This window comes from Otolemur garnettii, unplaced genomic scaffold (genome assembly GCF_000181295.1).
Source record: "Otolemur garnettii isolate 467f Iridium unplaced genomic scaffold, OtoGar3 scaffold00058, whole genome shotgun sequence".
In the NCBI taxonomy this organism is placed as follows: domain Eukaryota; kingdom Metazoa; phylum Chordata; class Mammalia; order Primates; family Galagidae; genus Otolemur; species Otolemur garnettii.
Window position 1 is genome coordinate 9032941 of NW_003852453.1, and position 19132 is coordinate 9052072.

General features: G+C 43.9%; 1 protein-coding gene and 1 pseudogene across 1 annotated transcript in view; one reads left to right on the forward strand and one right to left on the reverse strand.

Moving 5' to 3' along the window:
* The first annotated feature begins 1061 nt into the window (after positions 1–1061).
* The window catches only part of NUP93 (nucleoporin 93), a 114317-nt gene continuing 96246 nt past the window's right edge, over positions 1062–19132 (forward strand). Inside the window, exons 1-2 of the mRNA XM_003792557.2 lie at positions 1062–1170; positions 15662–15854. Coding sequence (XP_003792605.1) covers positions 15676–15854 — 179 coding nt within the window. The 5' untranslated portion in view covers positions 1062–1170; positions 15662–15675. The remainder of the gene's footprint in view (positions 1171–15661; positions 15855–19132) is intronic.
* The window catches only part of LOC105887249, a 2485-nt pseudogene continuing 1054 nt past the window's right edge, over positions 17702–19132 (reverse strand).

Consider the following 19132-nt stretch of genomic DNA (forward strand, 5'->3'; position numbering starts at 1 on the left):
TTTAAGATCAACATAATTTAAGTGTGGCACATAAATTTAACTATAGGTTCAAGTGTGCAGTGAGATAAAAAAAAAAAGGTTGAAAAACACTGTTCTAAAGGATTGTGGGTTTTTTGTTTGTTTGTTTGTTTGAGACAGAGCCTCAAGTTGTCCCCCTGGGTAGGGTGCTGTGACATCACAGCTCACAGCAACCTCCAGCTCCTGAGCTCAAGCAAGTCTCCTGCCTCAGCCTCCCAAGTAGCTGGGACCACAGGCACCCCCCACAACACCTGGCTATTTTTTTTTTTGTTGTTGTTGTTGCAGCCATCATTGTTGTTTGGCGGGCCCAGGCTGGATTCGAACCCGCCACCTTAGGTGTATGTGGCTGGTGCCTTAGCCACCTGAGCCACAGGCCCAGAGCGGTAAAGGATTGTTAAATGGGGCCTCAGCCCACTGTGAGTCTTAATCTTCCTTGCACATCACCTTCAAGGCACATACCCCTTCTTTCTTGCTTGCTTCCCCTTGAGCCTTCACTCCTGTTCCTTCCTTCTGCTTGAAATGCTGTACAGCTAGGGCTTTGCAAGCCTAGTCTTTCTCATCATTTTTCTCATTATTCTTGTTTCAGCTCAGATGTCACCTGCTCAGAGAGGCCTTCCTTGACCACTCAAGCATTCTCTTTATCATTACTGTTTTCTTTATAGCTCTCCTGACAAACTGCAGTTACTTATTATATTTTATTTCCCTCACCAGGCTGGGAACTCTACAGGACAGAGATTTTGTCTGTCGTGGTCGTCACGGTGTCCCCAGCTTCTAGAAAAGGGCCTGGCATTTGGACGGCGCTCAGTAAAGGGTAAGAAATTCCTTTGGCGCAGGAAATTGCAAAATCGTTTTCTCCCAGCAGAGCCAACTGTAACCACGTGGGAAGAACAAGGGCGGTGGCTGCGGGTGTCTCCGGCGTGACAGTTCAGCCTAAGGCCCCGCCTCTGGTCCCGCCCACGACACGCCCCCAGCTCCGCCCATGTCCTTGTCCTTCTCCCCAGGTCTCCATAAAGTTCATTTGGCGGCGCGCCGCGCGGGGGCTTCTGGGAGTGGCCAGCCTCGGCCAATCAGGAAGGGCGGGCGAGCGGCGCGAGAAGCGGCGGCCGCGTTCTCAAGCAGGGACCGGAGCGGCGGAGAAGGCTGCAGTGCAAGGTAAGGGTGTTTCTGGTCGCCTCATTCCAACCCGGGGCTTGTTCTCGAACCCGGACTCCGAAGCTGGGTGGAGCCCCGTCCCCACGCGGGAAGCCCTGCTGCTCATACTTCTCGTTCCCCTCATGGCAGCCCGCGCACGCCTGACGCCGGCGACAGTACGCCTTGTTGACCCACTCCGCGTTATAGCGTTGGGCTGCGCCCCGGGGATGCCTTTCCTCTCGTCCTGAATATGAAGCCTGAGCCCCCCGACTCCCCCCTTTCCCACTATAGCGCTCTGCTGTGGCGCGCCACGCCCTCAACCCCACCTCCGTGTTGCCCCCGAGTTCACCGTGGCTAGGTCGGTGCCCCTTCGCCGCCCCAACACTTTACCTGACTGCTTCCTGACCGTGCCCTGGCAGCTCGCTTGCCCTTCGAGGACACCCCTGTGCCTGCCAAGGGAAGGGGTGTCTGAGGTGAGGGGAGAGGATTCCGTGAACTTCTCCTGACCCTTGGCTTGTTTCCTGTACTGGCATCCAGGGGGATGCTACTGATTGGAACCCGAGGGTGGCCCACTTTTCTCTAAGCTCACTGCCTCTCATCCTCTGCAAAGGCAGTGTCCAGGCTGCCTTGGTTCCCTTTTGAGAAGATTACAGGGTCGACTCCACGGGTCCATGATCAAAGTATGGACGACCAGTTGACAGAGCTGCTAGTGTGGGTTTGCCTTTCTGCTAGGTATAGGAAGGAGGTGTGTGTTTGCTTGTTTTCCCTGAGATATGCCTTACAGCAGATATAAGGGTCGCCTTTTATATTCTTTCTGGGGAATGTTGGGAGGGTAGCCTTGGGCATCATAACTTTTCTTCATTTCTTTGTTTTAACTCTTCTCTCTTGTGCGTTTGTGTTTGGGGTATTTTCATTCATCATGATCTCAAACAGGCCAATAGCTTTAAATACTTTTTTATTAGGCTAACAGATCAATATTTAAAACATAGACTTTCAGATCATTTCGTTCCTTAAACCCTGTGGTAGGTCCCCACTTAATTAGTAATAATAGATAAACCTCCTACAGTGAGCTGTGAGACTTTTACATAACCTGACTCACTATTACTTTCCCAGTCTTATTTTCTGCCACCCACACTTTCTGCATGTCAGGTATATGTTAACCTCTGGCGTCTTTGTGCTTTCAGTGTAATATAATAATCCATGTGGCTTGCTCTGTCACTCTCAAGACTTTAGTAGGGGTCACCTAGTGGGCTTTCCCCACTTCCTGTCTTCCCTTATCGCTTTAGTTTTTAGCACTTAGATTTTGTGTATCTATCGCGTGTATTTTTTATCTCCCCCTCGGGAATGTGAGTAGCAGATTTTTATGTGTTTTTTCCCCCCTGATATGTCTCTAACACCTGGGCCAGGCACACATATTCTCAATAAATATGAAACAGTTGCAAGTTCTTGGCACTGTTTTAGGGTTGGGGATGTGGAGGTGAATGAGACAGACCTGCTCTCAGTGAACTGATGTTTGTATGGGGGGTGGCACCACCAGCAGTAGGTATACAGATATAAAATGTATTATCAGGGCAGTTTATTAAAGGAGGACAGGGATCTTTGAACAGTGACCTGATTGAAATGAGAGAGCAAGTCATGGGGATATTGAGATCATTTCTCAGAGCACAGTTGGAGATGTGGGTGAGCTGGAGTGTTTGAACTTGCTTCCTGGTGGACAGAAATAGAAACTAAGGTAGAGGAAAAGTTAGATGTGCCAAGGAGAGGGAGGGATCAGGCAAGGATCTGGAGGTGAGAGAGCCCAACATGTATTCAGGGAATAGGTCACTTTCATTCAACAGACATATATTTGATACCTCTTATCTGCCAGACATAGCTACTGAGGATTCAGAGTTGAGTATCTGTGCACTTTATCCTATAGAAATTCACCTATGAGAGAGAGGGAGACATATGTGGAAAGAATAATCATCATGTCCACACTAAGGAAGAATAGTAGAAGATTTGAATAGTGTGGGGGAGGTTTGTGCTTAGGACTGCTCCAGCTGACTTTGCAGCATATGTAGAAGCTCTTCATATGACAAAGTGAGGACGAGTATGTGTTATAGCACAGTTGTGCACTTGGCATGTACAGCGGAAAGAGGAAACAGCACCAGGCAGTCCAAAGAAGCAGGGGTCCTCAAAATTTTTGAACAGGAGCCAGTTCACGGTCCCTCAGACCACTGGAGGGCCAGACTGCAAGGCCCTGGGATGAGTCGGCTGCTAAGTAGGACAGGCAGCGGTGACAAAAACACCTGGTGGGCTGGGTAAAGTCCTAGGTGGGCTGCATGTGGCCCGTGGGCCACAGTTTGAGGACACCTGGAATAGAGAACTGTTACTTGGGGGAAGGTGGTAAGAGATCAGGATGGTAAGGAAGGCTGGCAGTGCCTGTTTTGTGGAAGGCACTCTGGGTAGCTGTGTCAAAGGATGAACACTTCCTTCTGTGGGAGATGGAAGGTGTCCCTGATGGGCTTAAGGCAGGGGAGCATTTTAGAAAGATATCTCTGACCATGAGGAGAAAGGGCTAGAGGAACAGGAAGATTTAGATTGTGTGAGGGTCAGAGCAAAAGTTTGAAGAGATAGACTTGGGGATTGGCTCGATGTTCAGAAGGTGAAAGGAGACTGGTTTAGGTTCTGGTTGACTTGGGTGCTAATTGTTTTATTAAAAGAAACTGGGAACCTAGGAGGGGAAGTAGTGTTAGTGGTGGCAGCTAAGAGAAGAGAGCAGTGAGTTTGGTTTGGGATGTGTGTAGTTTGAGGCACCTGTGGTTCTTCTAGGTGTAGCTGTCAGGTGGGCAGTTAGAAATACTGGCTTGTGAAGAGATTTGGGCTGCCCACAGAGATATGGGAGTCACCTTTGTTTTGATAGATTAGGGTCCTTGAAGCTCATTTATTTGCTTCATATTTTTGTCTGTTGATAACCTATATCCCTTCTTCCCCAAATAACCTAAAACTTGAAATGCTTTATACATTTTTGTAACTCCAGCAGTGCCCTTAGACAGTAGCTACATCCTAAATACACAGTTGCTAACTGCCAGAATAACCTTCCTCAAACCTTGCCAAAAATGTCTGAGGACTCCGTATTTTCTAAATTCCTGTTGGCCTGTAAGGTAATCAAAGTTACAGTCTCATCTTTGTCTCTTCATTTATTTAACACATATTTATTAAACATTAAATACTCATTGTTCAGTGCCCTAGGAATGAGCTGTGGACGTACCAGAAAAGGTTTGCAGTAGGTCTGTTTATTAGGAGACAGACAATAAGTGGATAAACAAGTGGATATGTGATGCCAGCTATTGATAAGTGCTACCAAGGAGATAAAACTGGGACATGTCAGAGAGTGGGTGGTGGGACTGCTTTAGCTGGGGTGTCCTGAGAAGTTTTTTTAAAAACGATACCTTTGAGCAGATCTCTGAATGAAGTAAGGGGATGAGCCACAGAGATGTATGGGGAGAATGTACTGCGGATGCAGAGGAAAGTGACTACAAAAGCCCACGGCAGCCGTGTCCTTAGCATATTTAAAGAACAGGAGGCCATAGGGCTGAAGCACATATTCAGGGGGAAGAGTGGTGGTAGAAGGAATTGGGATTAGGGGACAGACAGGCAGCCTTCACAGCACAGAGTAAGGACTTTGTATCTTAGTCTATGAGTGAGGAGGCTGTCCAAGTGTTGAGCTTCTTCAAAGGCTCATTCCTACGGTGATATGAACAGACCTGAGAGTAAGAATGGACAAAGTAAGAACAGGGAGATAGTTAGGAGGCTGCTGCATCCCCCTTGGACCAGGGTAATGGAGGTGGAAGAGACAGAAAGTGGGTCTGACTCATGTATCTATGTTTAAGAATAGTTTAGTGTAGACATGAATTGCTTATGTGTGTCTGAGAGGAGAAGGAAGTCAGGGACAATGCCGGGGTTATACTCTTGAACAATTCAAAGCATAAAGGTGCTGAAATGAAGAGGAAAGGGACACCAGAGGGGTACTGTGAGGATGACATTAGATTATACAAGGAAAGCCCATGGGGGTGACTCTTACACAGCCAGAGCTTAAGAAGAAATGGCTGTTGTCGTTCCCATTGTCATTGACACAAACTCTTCCCCATGTCAGGCAAGGAAATAAAGGAATGGAGTGAAAAGGAATTTAGATGCGTGGAAATTTTTGTAGAATGGGTGTTGAGGTAAACCATTTGGTAGATAAGGCTTAAATCAGTGGTAATGTGGGTTTGAGCAGCGGTTCTCAACCTGTGGGTTGCAACCCCTTTGGGGGTCAAACGATCCTTTCACAGGGGTTGCCTAAATACATCCTGCATATCAGATATTTACATTACAATTTACAACAGTAACAAAATTACAGTTATGAAGTAGCAATGAAAATAATTTTATGGTTGGGGGTCACCACAGCATGAGGAACTGTATTAAAGGGTCGCGGCATTAGGAAGGTTGAGAACCACTGGGTTAGAGTGTCAACATAGCAGCTTTGGGGGGGCACAGTACCTGGAAAGCTCTGTTGTGCTTCCTTCTGGTCAGCCCCCCCACCCTGCCCCCAGCAAGGATAACCAGTATTCTAGCACCGTAGGTTAGGATTTTTTTTTTAAATCCATATAAACGGAATCATACAGCGCTGTTATATCATGATGTCTTTGAAATTCATCCATGTTATTCCATCCATGTGGTGGGTACCTGTAGTCCCAGCTACTCAGGAGGCTGAGGCAAGAGAATTGCCTAAGCCCAAGAGCTGGAGGTTGCTGTGAGCTGTGACGCCACAGCACCCTACCGAGGGGGACAAAATGAGACTCTGTCTCTCTAAAAAAAAAAAAAAAAAAAAGATGATTATAATTAATTGGTAAAATGTTGCCAAATTAGGAGATAAATTTCTGTTGAAGCCACCCAATCAACAGTATTTTGTTATGGTAACCCAAGCTGATGAAGACTAGCTGTAGTTTGATCTTTTCCATTGCAATATGGCATATCAAGGTATGAATATATTACCATAAAAAGCCCAGGGGATATTTTGGTATCTACATATAGTGGTTTAAAAATTTTTTGGAGAGGGGGAACCAGTACCTTTGTTAGAATCTGATAAAAGCTATCATGCTTTTCTCATATTGAGAGATATGCCTATATTTCCATGGCTTCCTAGCGTCCTAGATGCTGGTATCATGGTCCTCAGGATAAGAAACCTTTGTTGGGGCTCGGCGCCTGTGGTTCAAGTGGCTGAGGCACCAGCCACATACACCTGAGCTGGCGGGTTGGAATCCAACCCGGGCCCACCAAACAACAATGACAGCTGCAACCAAAAAATAGCCAGGTGTTGTGGCAGGCACCTGTAATCCCAGCTACTAGGGAGGCGGAGACAGGAGAATCCCTTGAGCCCAGGAGTTGGAGGTTGCTATGAGCTGTGATGCCACATCACTCTACCCAGGGTGACAGCTTGAGGCTCTGTCTCAAAAAGAAACCTTTGTTGGTTTACAGCCCATTGATATTTTGGGCCCAGTAATCCTTTGTTGGAGGCTGGGGTGTGCATTGTAGGATGGTTAGTGGTATCCCTGGCTTCTGCCCTCTAGATGCAGTAGTGTGTGCCTCCTGCCCCCAAGTTGTGATAACTAAAAATATCTCTGGATATTGCCAGCTATCTCCTGGGGGCAAAGTTGAGTAGTGTTTAGAGGAAAGATCCAGAACTAGAAGTAGAAGCCTTTTGGAGCTGACCTGGGATCTGCTCCTACTTTTGCGTCTTGTGAGATAGGTCTAGTGTCATTCCTAAGGTTCTGTGTATAGATAATTTTTATCACCACTAAAATGGGCTGGTTCCTTCCCCAAGAGGCATTAAGTGAATTTAAAGAATGAATTAAAATATCCCACGTTTTTAGATTCTTCGTGGCAAGCAGGCCTTTAGACATCCCCTTATCACACTGGTGGTGAAACTGGGTTCCAAGGAGGATCCAGTTCTGGGGCGAGAGGGCTGACCTGGGATGGATCCAGGCTGGAGTCCACAGCTCTTCCTTCCCAGGTGAGCCTTCTACTCGACTGGACAGCCAAGAGCTTATCAGAAAGTTCCTTATTTGGATAATTTATGTTTCTATGTGATGCCAGGTTATTACTTCTGTTGGCTCATTGAAGAGAAAATAATACAAGTAATATTTTATGTTATCAGGAAAGCTGATACCACATCGTTCTTTACTGCGTAACACTGAATCATGGAGGGCAGTGTGGCTGCTAAATCACCTTGTTCTTTCTCTTCTGTCTAAGTTAATTTATTTTAGTTCTTTGTTTTCTCCAGAACTTTTCCTTCTGAATAATGATTAAGTCTAATCTCTTTTACTATGTCTCACAGGAGTATAAAGTATTTTAACAACAATTTTTTTAAATCTTCCTTTCCCTCATCTTCCAGAGGCTTCTGAAGCAATAGTGCCTGTCAAGATGTAATTTTCTTTTTGGTGATTGTTGTAATTGACAGCTGGCAGATACAGTAAAAAGTAGAATGATATTGTCATCTAACCATAGTTTATGTATTCAAAAGAAAAGAGGAGAGCAGACCCAGTATTAAACTTTTGATGCCTCAAGTGAGGCATTTCACATCAATCTTTGGTGTTGAATGTTGAACATTATTCTTGTGTTTTAATCCTGTCACTGTCTGATTAATAAGAAGGTTTGAGAGGGCAAGGTTTCTGCTTGAAATTAGCTGCTGGATTTCTTTTGAATCATACCTTTGTTGTGGAAATTTAGATTTATAATAAAAACCATGTTTGATAGTGGGCAATACAGCATACATTTAAAAACTGTAGCTGTCATCCAGATGTGCTTACAGAATAATATAAAGTTGTGACTAGATAAGTTATCATGTAGGATCATTAGATTTACTAGAAATATTTGCTAGCAAATATTTTACTAGAAGAGTTTTTTGAAGCAGAGATGATTATAATTAAATGGTAAAATGTTGCCAAATTGGCAACTTTGAAAAAAAGCTAAAATAACATTTTACAATGATATAAATCAGCAGAGTTTATAAAATAATTTCTATGTATCAACAACCCCTTAGATAGAAATTATCTGATTTTTATAGATGAGGAAATTGAAATGGAGAGATTTAGATTTTTATCTCAAGGGTAGTAAATCCACCTTTGGCCAGTAGTGAAGTCTGGATTTGAACCAGGTGCTTGGATTCAGAATCCAGTCCTTTGCTTACTCATTCTGTTTAAAGTATTTTAAAAATTTATTTTACAGTCATATTAAAATTTAAAAATAATTTAAAAAGGAAGAACATTGTAGTAAATTTTGAAGGAAAAGGCATAAAAAAGCATAAATAGCAGCATTAGTTTTTTCCTCTGATGTATATAAAAGCTCCCCCTTGACAACATCCAAAGACTATAGCAGTAGTATCTGCCTATGTTTGTAGTTGAACAAGATGATATTTGGGCATGTAGTAAAATGAGAATTCCTCAGTAAGTGATAATATGTATTGTTGATTATATTGAAATTCTGCAGGGAAAGTAGTTGGTGTCATCTCCCTATACAAGTGAGTGAGTTGAGAGAGAGTCTTTTAACACTGAAGAAAAGACAGATGGCCTTATCTTTGTTCTTTCATCTCTTTCTCAGCCTTTGTATTCTTGGACAACTGAGCTGTTTGCATTGTGGGTGATAAGGAAAAGGGAAAATTCACACGGGTTTAATATTAGGTTCCAGGAGACCAGCAACTAGGCAAGCATTTGGCAGCCGGGTCTGGGACGGATGGCTCTCAGGCTTTCATATTTCCCCTTCCCCTTCATCAGCTTTGAGGCAGTGAAGGCTCCAATTGTCTGGAGTACAAGTAGTAGCTGGGTTACGTTGTAGCTGAGATAGGTTCTGTAGGTTTGTTCTTAAGTTGAATTTGAATGTTCTAAGTTGGAACAGGTACATTTTTTAAAAAAATATTTATTTATTTTTATTTTATTTTTTATTTTTTTGGCTGGGGCTGGGTTTGAACCCGCCACCTCCAGCATATGGGGCTAGCACCCTACCCTTTTGAGCCACAGATGCCACCCGGAACAGGTACATTTACCTATAACCTGTAATAATAGCCCTCATTCATAAGTGCCAGTTGAAGTTAACTGATGACTCCATATTAGACCTCAGAGTCAAAGCATTCTATGATAGACATACTTTGTGTGTGTGTGTGTTACAGTTTGGCCAGGGCTGGGTTCGAACCCACCACCCTTAGTGTATGGGGCTGGTGCTCTACTCACTGAGCCACAGGTGCCACCTGATAGACACACTTTTATCTGACAATGTGAATGTTACTTTTTTGCATTATTATTATAATTGCTCAATATTTCATTGCAGCGATTGTCTGATTTCTTTTCCGAATGTATTTATCTTGGTTTGTTCTTTTTTTTTTTTTTTGAGACAGAGCCTCAAGCTGTCCCCCTGGGTAGAGTGCCGTGGCATTATAGTCACAGCAACCTCCAACTCCTGGGCTCAAGCGAGTCTCCTGCCTCAGCCTCCCAAGTAGCTGGGACCACAGGTGCCCGCCACAGTGCCCGGCTATTTTTTTTTTTTTTTTTGGTTGCAGCCATCATTGTTGTTTTGGCGGGTCCGGGCTGGGGATTCGAACCCGCCACCTTAGGTGTACATGGCTGGCGCCTTAGCCGGTTGAGCTATAGGCGCCGAGCCTCTTGGTTTGTTCTTTACAAGGTTTTTGTTTCTAGTCCTTATCTTAAACATTGTTATTGTCATTAAATTTTAAGCCTTTTTAATTCTGTGAAGGCAAAAAGTGGAAACCAAATAAACACATGTATATGTATAGAGAAAAAAAAATTAGTGCCAGTCGTGGGTCAGTCAGATGTTTGTAACTCAGGACTTACTGTAACAGCCCCAGTTTGCAAGGCAAGTTGTACATCAGTTGGCTGTTGTAACCTGGGGACGGCCTGTATACCTTGGGAGTAAATAGGCTTAGTCAAGAGAGATAGTAAGGAACAGCCATTTCTGGGATGACTCATTGGTTCCCCAGCTTTGGAGTCCACAAGAAGTTATCCTACTGTGGCTGATGGCTTTGAAAGTAAAAGAAAAGCAACCAGTGAACTAATATTAGTATCAGAAAACAGATACATGGACATTTCAATATAATAACCATGAATATTATGGGAGACTAAGATTCAGACCATCTGCAAAATCTTGAAGGGACCACTCTTTAAGAATGCCGATTTAAAATGGCATAGAATTGCTCAGCAGTTGGACTATCTACTCTTTTCTGGCTTGATTACATATTTAACATGGTTATATTCATAATGTAGAAATGAACATATTTTTCATAATTAAGATTCACATGTTAATAGCAAATGAACTGAATTATTTGATGCATTTTTTCTCTGCTTTTGCGTTTAGTTCATTTCACCTTATACGTGGTTTGGGGATTTTTTTTCCCCCTCATTTGTGAATGTTTGATGTGTCCCAGAGGGACATGTTTTTTAGATGCTGAATGACAGGTGAAATGCAGACTAGTTATGAGGAAATGTGAGTTAGGCCAGGCCTGTTTTAGCTCTATGTAGGCGCTATCTCTAAAACTGTGAGTTTTAATTTTTTCCTTTAGTTAATTTACTAAACATCCTCTAGGTCAGCGGTTCTCAACCTGTGGGTTGCGACACACAGGAACTGTATTAAAGGGCCGTGGCATTAGGAAGGTTGAGAACCACTGCTCTAGGTGTAGTGAAGAGGTGTAGATCATGGGAACTTTCCACTAATAGCATTTCTCATTTTTAGCATAGTGGGGTGTCCTACTGTATCCTCTGCAAAACAGCAGGTCATTGTCCTTTTTTGGGGGGAGAGGCTTTTTAATTAAAGTATGGTATACTATCAGAAAAATTTACAGATCATAAGAGTCTAAGATCGATGAGTTTTCTCAAAGTGAACACACTGGCAAGCAGCACTTGATAAAAACCTGAAACTTGCCGGCCTCTTTGAAGCCTTCCTCCTGGTGCCCCTTTGTCCTTCCCCAGCAAGGGTAGCCAGTCCTGCCTTCTAACAGTAATGGTAAGAAGCCATTCATTTTAAGGCTCTCAGACCCACTGAGGTCTATGGAGGCTCAGAAAGACAAGTCCCACTTACAGGGATAATTTGTTACTTAGGGCTTTGGTATCCTGCTGTGCTCTGTGCAGTGCCTGTCAGTGTTGCCAGAGACCTCTGAAAGCTTGGTCATTGCTAACATAAAGGAGTTAGTGTGCTGCTAGGATGTCCTTGCTGGCCTTTTCTTGTCCGGCCCTTGTTTTGCTGCATTAACTTTCAGTGCTCCAGGTCTCCCACTTCCATGAGTTCTCAGTCTGGATTCTTCCTAGCTCCCTCCTTCATACCTCCCCAAAGGATGCCACTGTATCCAGTCTTTGCCTGGCCAGATTTTCCCAGCACAAAGCTTGGAGTACTGTCTCCCCTACTCCCATCTTTAGATCATTTTAGTTCTCTCTATTACACAGAGCTAGTGAGGTTATTTCATGATTAATTTTCAGTATCTTGGGTTGTATAGTATTTAACTGTCTGAACTGATACTTATTTTGTGGAGGGGTTAAAAGTTAACCTTAAATTTATGAAATCAACCATAAAACATTTTAGTGAAATGGGGAGGATGATTACATCAAAGTATAGACTTGGGAACTTTTTTGGGACTCCCATTTTATTGCCCTTGATGGAGTGCCATGGTGTCATAGCTCACAGCAACCTCAAACTCTTAGAATCAAGTGATCCTCTTGCCGCAGCCTCCCAAGTATCTGGAACTATAGGCGCCTGCCACAATGCCCAGCTATTTTAGAGGTCAGGCTGGTCTCCAACTCCTTAACCAAGCAATCTACCTGCCTTGGCCCCCCAGAGTGCTAGGATTACAGGCATGAGCCACCATGCCTGGCCTAGATTTGAGAACTTTAATAAAAATGTTTTGTAAAATTAATTGCCACTGGTTGAGTTATGATGTAGTGTTGATCCAGCTTTTTCCAAATATGGTATTATTAATATATACATCTGTCTCTTCTATGTAGACATGGAATAAGCTACTGGTTGAGTTATGATGCAGGGTTGATCCAGCTTTTTCCAAATATGGTATTATTAATATATACATCTGTCTCTTCTTTGTAGACATGGAATAAGCTTATTTTCTTTGTATTCCTACCCTGAAATTATATAGGAAAATTCGATATGTATTTATTTATTCTTTTTGTTTGGAATTCTGTTCACCTGGAAACTTGGGTATTTCTTTTAAAATACAACTGGATTTTAATCTGGGTATTTAGAAGGAAAGCATTAGTCTGGACCGTGTGTGATCTGAATTCATGCCATCTACACTGTCACTGCCTTCTGCTGTGCAGCCTGAGAAATGTTAAGTATCAGTTGGTAGTCGGAAGGGAATGTTTTTGCTCAAGTCTCTGTTTGCCAGTGGGTGCTGATTTGGTAGGCAAGTGCAAGAAGCCTTTGATAAATACAGACTCTCCACCAAAGGAAGGATAAAACTCCTTCTATTCATGCAATAAATGAGCACCTATGGTGTGCCAGGTGCCGTTGTAGGAGCTTGAGTTATGTCAGTGAACCAAACACTGTCTCTATGCAGCTTATATTCTTGCAGAGGTGACAGATGGTTGGAGAGATGGGGGAGTATTGCAGGTGGGGGTGGGTTGCACTTTTAAATAGCACTGTTTTAGGTTGGCTTCACAGGTAAGGTGACAGTTGAACTGAAATAGAGATGGGGAATCAGCCATGATATCTGAGGAAGGAGCATTCTATATAGGAACCAGGGAGTGCAAAGGCTCTAGGGAAAGGATGTACCTGATCCATTGGAGACCAGCAAGGAGGCTCCAGGGTGGCTGGAGCCTAAAAGGAATGGGAATGGGGCTGGAGATGCCCTGAGCTTCACTTCATATAAGAAGTTTAAGCAGAGGTGGGATCTGATCTGATTGACCTTAAAAGGGTCACTGGCTACCAGGTTGCTGTAGTAGACAGAATAGATTGTAGGAGACAGGGCAGAAAGAGGTGGTCAGGGAGGGAGGCTCCTGAAAGATTCTGGAGGGAGGTGGCCAGGTGGAGATGGTGGGAAGAGGAAGATTCTGGATGCATTTTGAAGTTAGATTTGAAAGGCTTTATTGGCTGATTGGATATGGGTTGTAAGTTGTAGGACCTTAAGGGCCCACACATTTAAATAATGGAGTCTCCACACATTTAGAGGTTTTTGAGGTGAAAAGCTAGAGCTCAGTTTTGGGCATATTAAGTGTAGGGTGTTGTTTAGAGATTCAGACTTTATTTTACTGTGGTCAAAATAATTCTGTGTAATTAGCTTTAAAAAAATCTTTATTTATGGGACCATGTTAAAGTAAATCATGAGTTTTTTCTTTCTTTTTTTTTTTTTGCATTTATTACCTATACTCAAATTCTTTGCTCTGAATTGTGTGGGTTGGTCGTTTGAGAAGTTGAACATTTCCTTTGTCTGAATTGTCTGACTTAGGAGTGAAATGTTAGATGTACTTCTTTCTTTTTTCCTTTATCTTTCTTTTTTTATCTTTTATTAAACATAGAAAAGTTTTGTTCCATTCAATTCTTTATTTAGGAACTTCCAAAGTTTTCTCATGGAAGAAAAAGTATTCCTTTCTCTTTGGCTCTGTTAAAAAAGTTATTTTTATCAGTGAGTAAACAAAAAAAAATGGAGGAAGGAGGCAGCATTTTCTTTTCCTCTTTCTGGTGAATGACCATGTTTCTTGTAGTTAGTAGCATGTCATTGGTATTGAACTTAATTTCTCCGTCAGGTAGGAGCAGTTGTTTTAATAAACTTCTGCCCGCCTCCCCAATACTCTTCTGCTTCTTCTGTCCTGGAGAACACCTTCCCAGTTCTCCCATTCCCATTTCCCACAGGTACAGATTGCCAGTTACAGCCTGATGGTATTGGGCCAAAAAAAAAAAATTACAATGGTTTTCTAGAAACGTTAGGTTAAGAGTTATTATGTATATGAATTTTTGTTAAAGATTAAAATCAGCTTGGAACTTCATAAAGAATACCAGTGTTTTCATGTTTACTCCAGCTGAGCTCTTTTTATTTTTTAACCTTGTGCCCTTGCCTTTAAAGTTAATGTCCTTTAATGCTCATTTTAAAAAGTCCTTGTTCTCCTGCTGTGGATTTATGGTGGTAACAGTGTCCTTTTAACATTAACCTGTGCTTCATAGCTGAGATATAAGTATATATTATGTTAACATTTTAACTACAGTTCTAGACCAGTGGGATTTCACATTTGCAGTAGAAGCTGTGGGATTAAAAGGAAGAAAAGTATGATCAAGAGCTACTGTTTAAAGAATTTTCTTCCTAACCTTTCAGCAATGTAAAGTATTTTTAGGATGGTGATACTTTTTATCTTGTGTTAATTTAAATACTGGTAGGAGTTAAAAACATTCTCTTGGTCAAGAACCTTATATAGAGATGATAGAGTATATATGAGATGGATAAATCTGTAATATCTATGAAATATCACCCCTTATAGGACTTCTGCTGAACAGTTGTTGGAGACACAGGTCATCTCGCTAAAGATCAGAAGCCTGTTATGCTAGTATAATTATTAGTAGTAATGGTATTTCTAAAAGTGGTAGGTATAGTAACAATTAAGTGTAATGTCCTGAATACCATGTATAATAAGCAGACAGATTGCTGTCCTCAGTAACCTCGGAAGCTAAAGAATATGTGAATGGAGCCCTGGACATGGATAAAAAAAGAATGTCTTTTATGTTAGTAAAGAAGCAGGTGTGTTAGAATAACACTGAGGGAGGGAGGAGAGTTGGTGTTTCATCAGAAGACCTGTATTCTGGGTGGTGCCTGTGGCTCAAAGGAGTAGGGCACCGGCCCCATATACTGGAGGTGGTGGGTTCAAACCCAGCCCCCACCAAAAAATTGAAAAATAAATAAAATAAAAACTTTCAAAAAAAAAAAAAAAGAAGAAGAAGACCTGTATTCTAATGGTCTTTGTTCAGCCAAATTACAGCAAAGAGTATTCTGGGCATGTAACTGAGCTTCTGTAGACTGGAGTTGCTGCTTCTGCCTACTGAGAAGCCTCAGAGTTGTGTGAGGATCATATGAGATAAAGTCTTATAAATTGCCTGACACTTTTCAGGTGCTAGTGTTTTTCTGAGACGGGTGGAGGAATAAGAGGTGCAGAGGTTGCTCTAGTGGCTTCCATTTTCTTATCTGCTTGGGTCTATTATGGAAGGAGGCAGGGATTTTAGTCTGTGGCTTGATGTCTTTGCGTTTGTTCTGGTGGCAGAAATCAGTCTTGGGGCTGTCAGTACGCACAGAAATGATCTGTTTCTTCACAGTCTGACTCATTTTCTCTGTCAGGCCTGTTCTTGGGCTATGTTCAGGAACAAATCCTGCTTGTTGATGAGCTGTCTCCTTGTCTATTTACAAAAGTTCTACTGTTTCATTAAGCTTGTAACAGATTCAGGCAGTGTTTAAAGCCTGTCTTTCCCTTGATTGAGGCCTCCTCTTTTTCCCCCCATCTAGGATCTGCATCTCCAATGGATACTGAAGGCTTTGGTGAACTCCTTCAGCAAGCTGAACAGCTTGCTGCAGAGACTGAGGGCATCTCTGAGCTTCCCCATGTGGAACGGAACTTACAGGAGATCCAGCAGGCGGGCGAGCGCCTGCGTTCTCGTACCCTCACACGCACATCCCAGGAGACAGCAGATGTCAAGGCGTGAGTACTGGTAGGGAGGCAGCATTGGTACTGGGTGGCTTGGGAGCAGGATCTGTTTCTTCTTTCCTGCCTTGAATTCAGATTCAGTCTGTGAATGACAGTCACAAACCAGATTTTCAGGAGCTCAGAAAAGTTTTATTAACAGTTTGGCAGCCAGTTGTTTTCCTGCCTCTCAGATTTTCCGGACTGCCTGCCTGACCCCACTGTCAGCCCATATCACGGGCAGAGATGATCACAGGGTGGAAGGGATAGAAGCTCTTCAGCCTGCAGAAACTGGTCACAGTAGTTCCTGCTTGGGTGTGCTGACCATTAGGTCATAAATGGCTCCCCTAAGGATGTTAGTTAGTAAATATGGGCCACATGGGTAAGTGTTACTCTCAAAGTCAGAAAGCAAGTTTCAAGAGCACTTGAAGAAATGAGTGAGCAGTCAGTGACAACAAGCCATCTGAGTGAGGAGCAATTCTGTTTGCTTCTTGTCAGTAACCCGAGAGGCTGCCTCTGAAAAGCCTTGGAAGTAGCCTCCTAACTGATGGTGGAATAGGAAAGTGAGTGAGTCCCAACAGAGGGCAACTGGGGAGAGTGCTGCCTGCTGGGCTGGCAGCCACTCTGTCACACATCATCATTTGGGCTGTTGATCCATCAATGTGTATTTAGGGTCTATGCTGTGCCAGGCCTGGCCCATCTTTGGGCCAGGATCCTGCTCCCTGTGAATTAGATGTGGTTCTTCCCTGAAGGAGAGTATAATGTGGATAGTGGGGCAGGAAAAAACTGTGCTGCTTTCCATAAGAACTGTGATTTACTGGTACTTACTGTATGTCAGAAACTCGGCTGGATTTAAGATTTTGCTTACTCTCTGCAACCCTTTATTGTATTTGAGCAACTAAGGCTCAGAGAAGGCAAGTAACTCTCTCAGGTCACATAGCTGGTGAGTGGTGAGTCAGGATTCAAACCTAGCGAGGCTGATAGCAGAGCACACACTCCTATAACCCTGAGGGAAAGGCCATAGGAGGATGCAGGGGGAGCAGCTGTTTGTGCCTTTGGTAGATCTGAAAAGTTGCTGAGATTCTGACAGGAGGCACGGAAACTGTCAGCCATCTCTTCAGTCTATATTTCTTTTTTTTTTTTTTTTTTTTTTTTTGAGATGGAACCTCAAGCTATCCCCTCTGGGTAGAGTGCCATGGCATCACGCTCACAGCAACCTCCAACTCCTGGGCTCAAGCGAGTCTCCTGCCTCCGCCTCCCAAGTAGCTGGGACCACAGGCGCCCGCCACAACGCCTGGCCATTTTTTGGTTGCAGCCATCATTGTTTGGCGGGCCCGGGCTGGGGATTCGAACCCGCCACCTTAGGTGTATGTGGCTGGCGCCTTAGCCGCTTGAGCCACAGGCGCTGAGCCCAGTCTATATTTCTTGAACTGAGAAAGAACTGAGTTCTAGTGTTAACATGGGGATGTTATCTGCTCTGGATTATTTTTTTTCTTTGACAGTAGTTTGTTTCCAGATCACAAAGTACAGGGAACTAGGAGCAAGACGATGCCTGTCCCCCCTTGGTTGCACATCTTGCCTTTCTAGTCTGTGCATCTCTGAATACTTGGGCAGCACCAAGCTTGTACTGTTTCCTCAAGTGTCACATTTTGCCAGCTGCAGAGTACAGTGTTGACCCGTGGGAAGTTAAAGCAGATGTCCCATTCACAAAGCAAGGCTCCCTCCGTTATTGAAACTTAATTGGTAGTTCTGTTGATTTTCTAAAACTCTCATGGACAAGTAGGTCATAGATAAATTATGTCTGTGTAAGTCCTAGTGTCATTTAACTTTATAGACTTGGAGTTTCTAAGTCCTTTTCCACGTTCTCAGCTTTTTAAGTCCTCGGTTGCCTTTGGCATCTGGATTGCTGCCCTTGGGTCCCCCACATCCCAGGGTGGCAGTGGAGGAAGGCAAGTCAGGCCAAGCACGAGGAATAGAGGCTTGAGGAGCTCTGTGTGTTTGTCAGTCTTCTCTCCGTTTTCTGCCTGTTTCCATAGCCTCATGAGCTGCTTTCCTTCTGGTAGTGGATCTTGGCCTTCTCTTTCCTCTTCTCCTCCTTACTGCCTGGCACTCCAGCCAACCTCGTGTACCAGGCACCCCGGATAGGCATACTTTCTCCCAGGCTTCAAGCACACAGCCTTGAGGGCAGCAGGAACTACCATCTGCTTTTTCTTATCATAGGGTGGAATCCCTCAAACACCTTGAGGTCCAGGGCAGCCTGACCTCACTTGGTTTCGTGGGGCATCATGCCTTGCCCAGTCTGCTAGAAAATATGTCTAGGGGCACAGAAATGATAGGGGCTGCAGGATGGGTGGTGTTCATCCATTTGTGGAAGAAGGCCAGGTTCTTTAGCTTGTTTCTGTAGAAGTTGCCAGAAACATTGATGCCCTGGCAACACAGAACCACCACCTTCCAGCCCAGCAGTATCTGTTTGGCCATGATGGCTGCCAGGTGGCCCAGGAGGTAGCCTCAGCCATAGGGCACCAGTACCTGCCCTTTGCTTTCTGCTAGCTGCCTGGGAAAGCTGCTCTAGGTACTTACTGTGTCACAACCCGTCGGGCTCCTGTGGCCCTGGTCTCGGTTAGCACAGGAGGGAACCAGGTGAGAAGCGGATTAGAAGTACAAGCTTGTGGAAGGCTGGCTAGCCCTTACTTTCCGGGTAGCCCCAGCAACCTCCGCACCAGCCTTTTATGGAAAGGGAATGATACAGGTGAGGGGAGAAATTAACGATGACTACGGGCTGAGGGCACGGGCTCTTCTTCCACAAGGAACTCCTGTGGACGAATGGCCCGAGGTCCACACCTCAGCTGCAGATCATCTTGCTCAGATATTGGCGTCTCCTACATTACTGTCATAAGAGTAAATATAATGTAGGAGTGGGGGCTACATTTTTTTCCAAGAGTTGAATGTTTTAGCTTCTGTCTTTTTTTTTTTTTTTTGAGAGAGAGTTTTACTGTGTCGCCCTTGGTAGAGTGCCATGGCATCACAGCTCACAGCAACCTCAAACTCTTAGGCTTAAGCAATTCTCTTGCTTCAGCCTCCCAAGTAGCTGGGACTACAGGCGCCTGCCAGAACACCCGGCTATTTTTTGTTGCAGTGTCATTGTTGTTTAGCTGTTCCAGGCTGAGTTCAAACCCCCCAGCATGGGTGTATGTGGCTGGTGCCCTACCCCCTGAGCTGTTGGCGCTGCCTTTGGCTGCTCTCTTGAGTCAGTAAGAATGTTCTTTTGTAGTTCCCCCCTCAATTTTTTTTTTTTT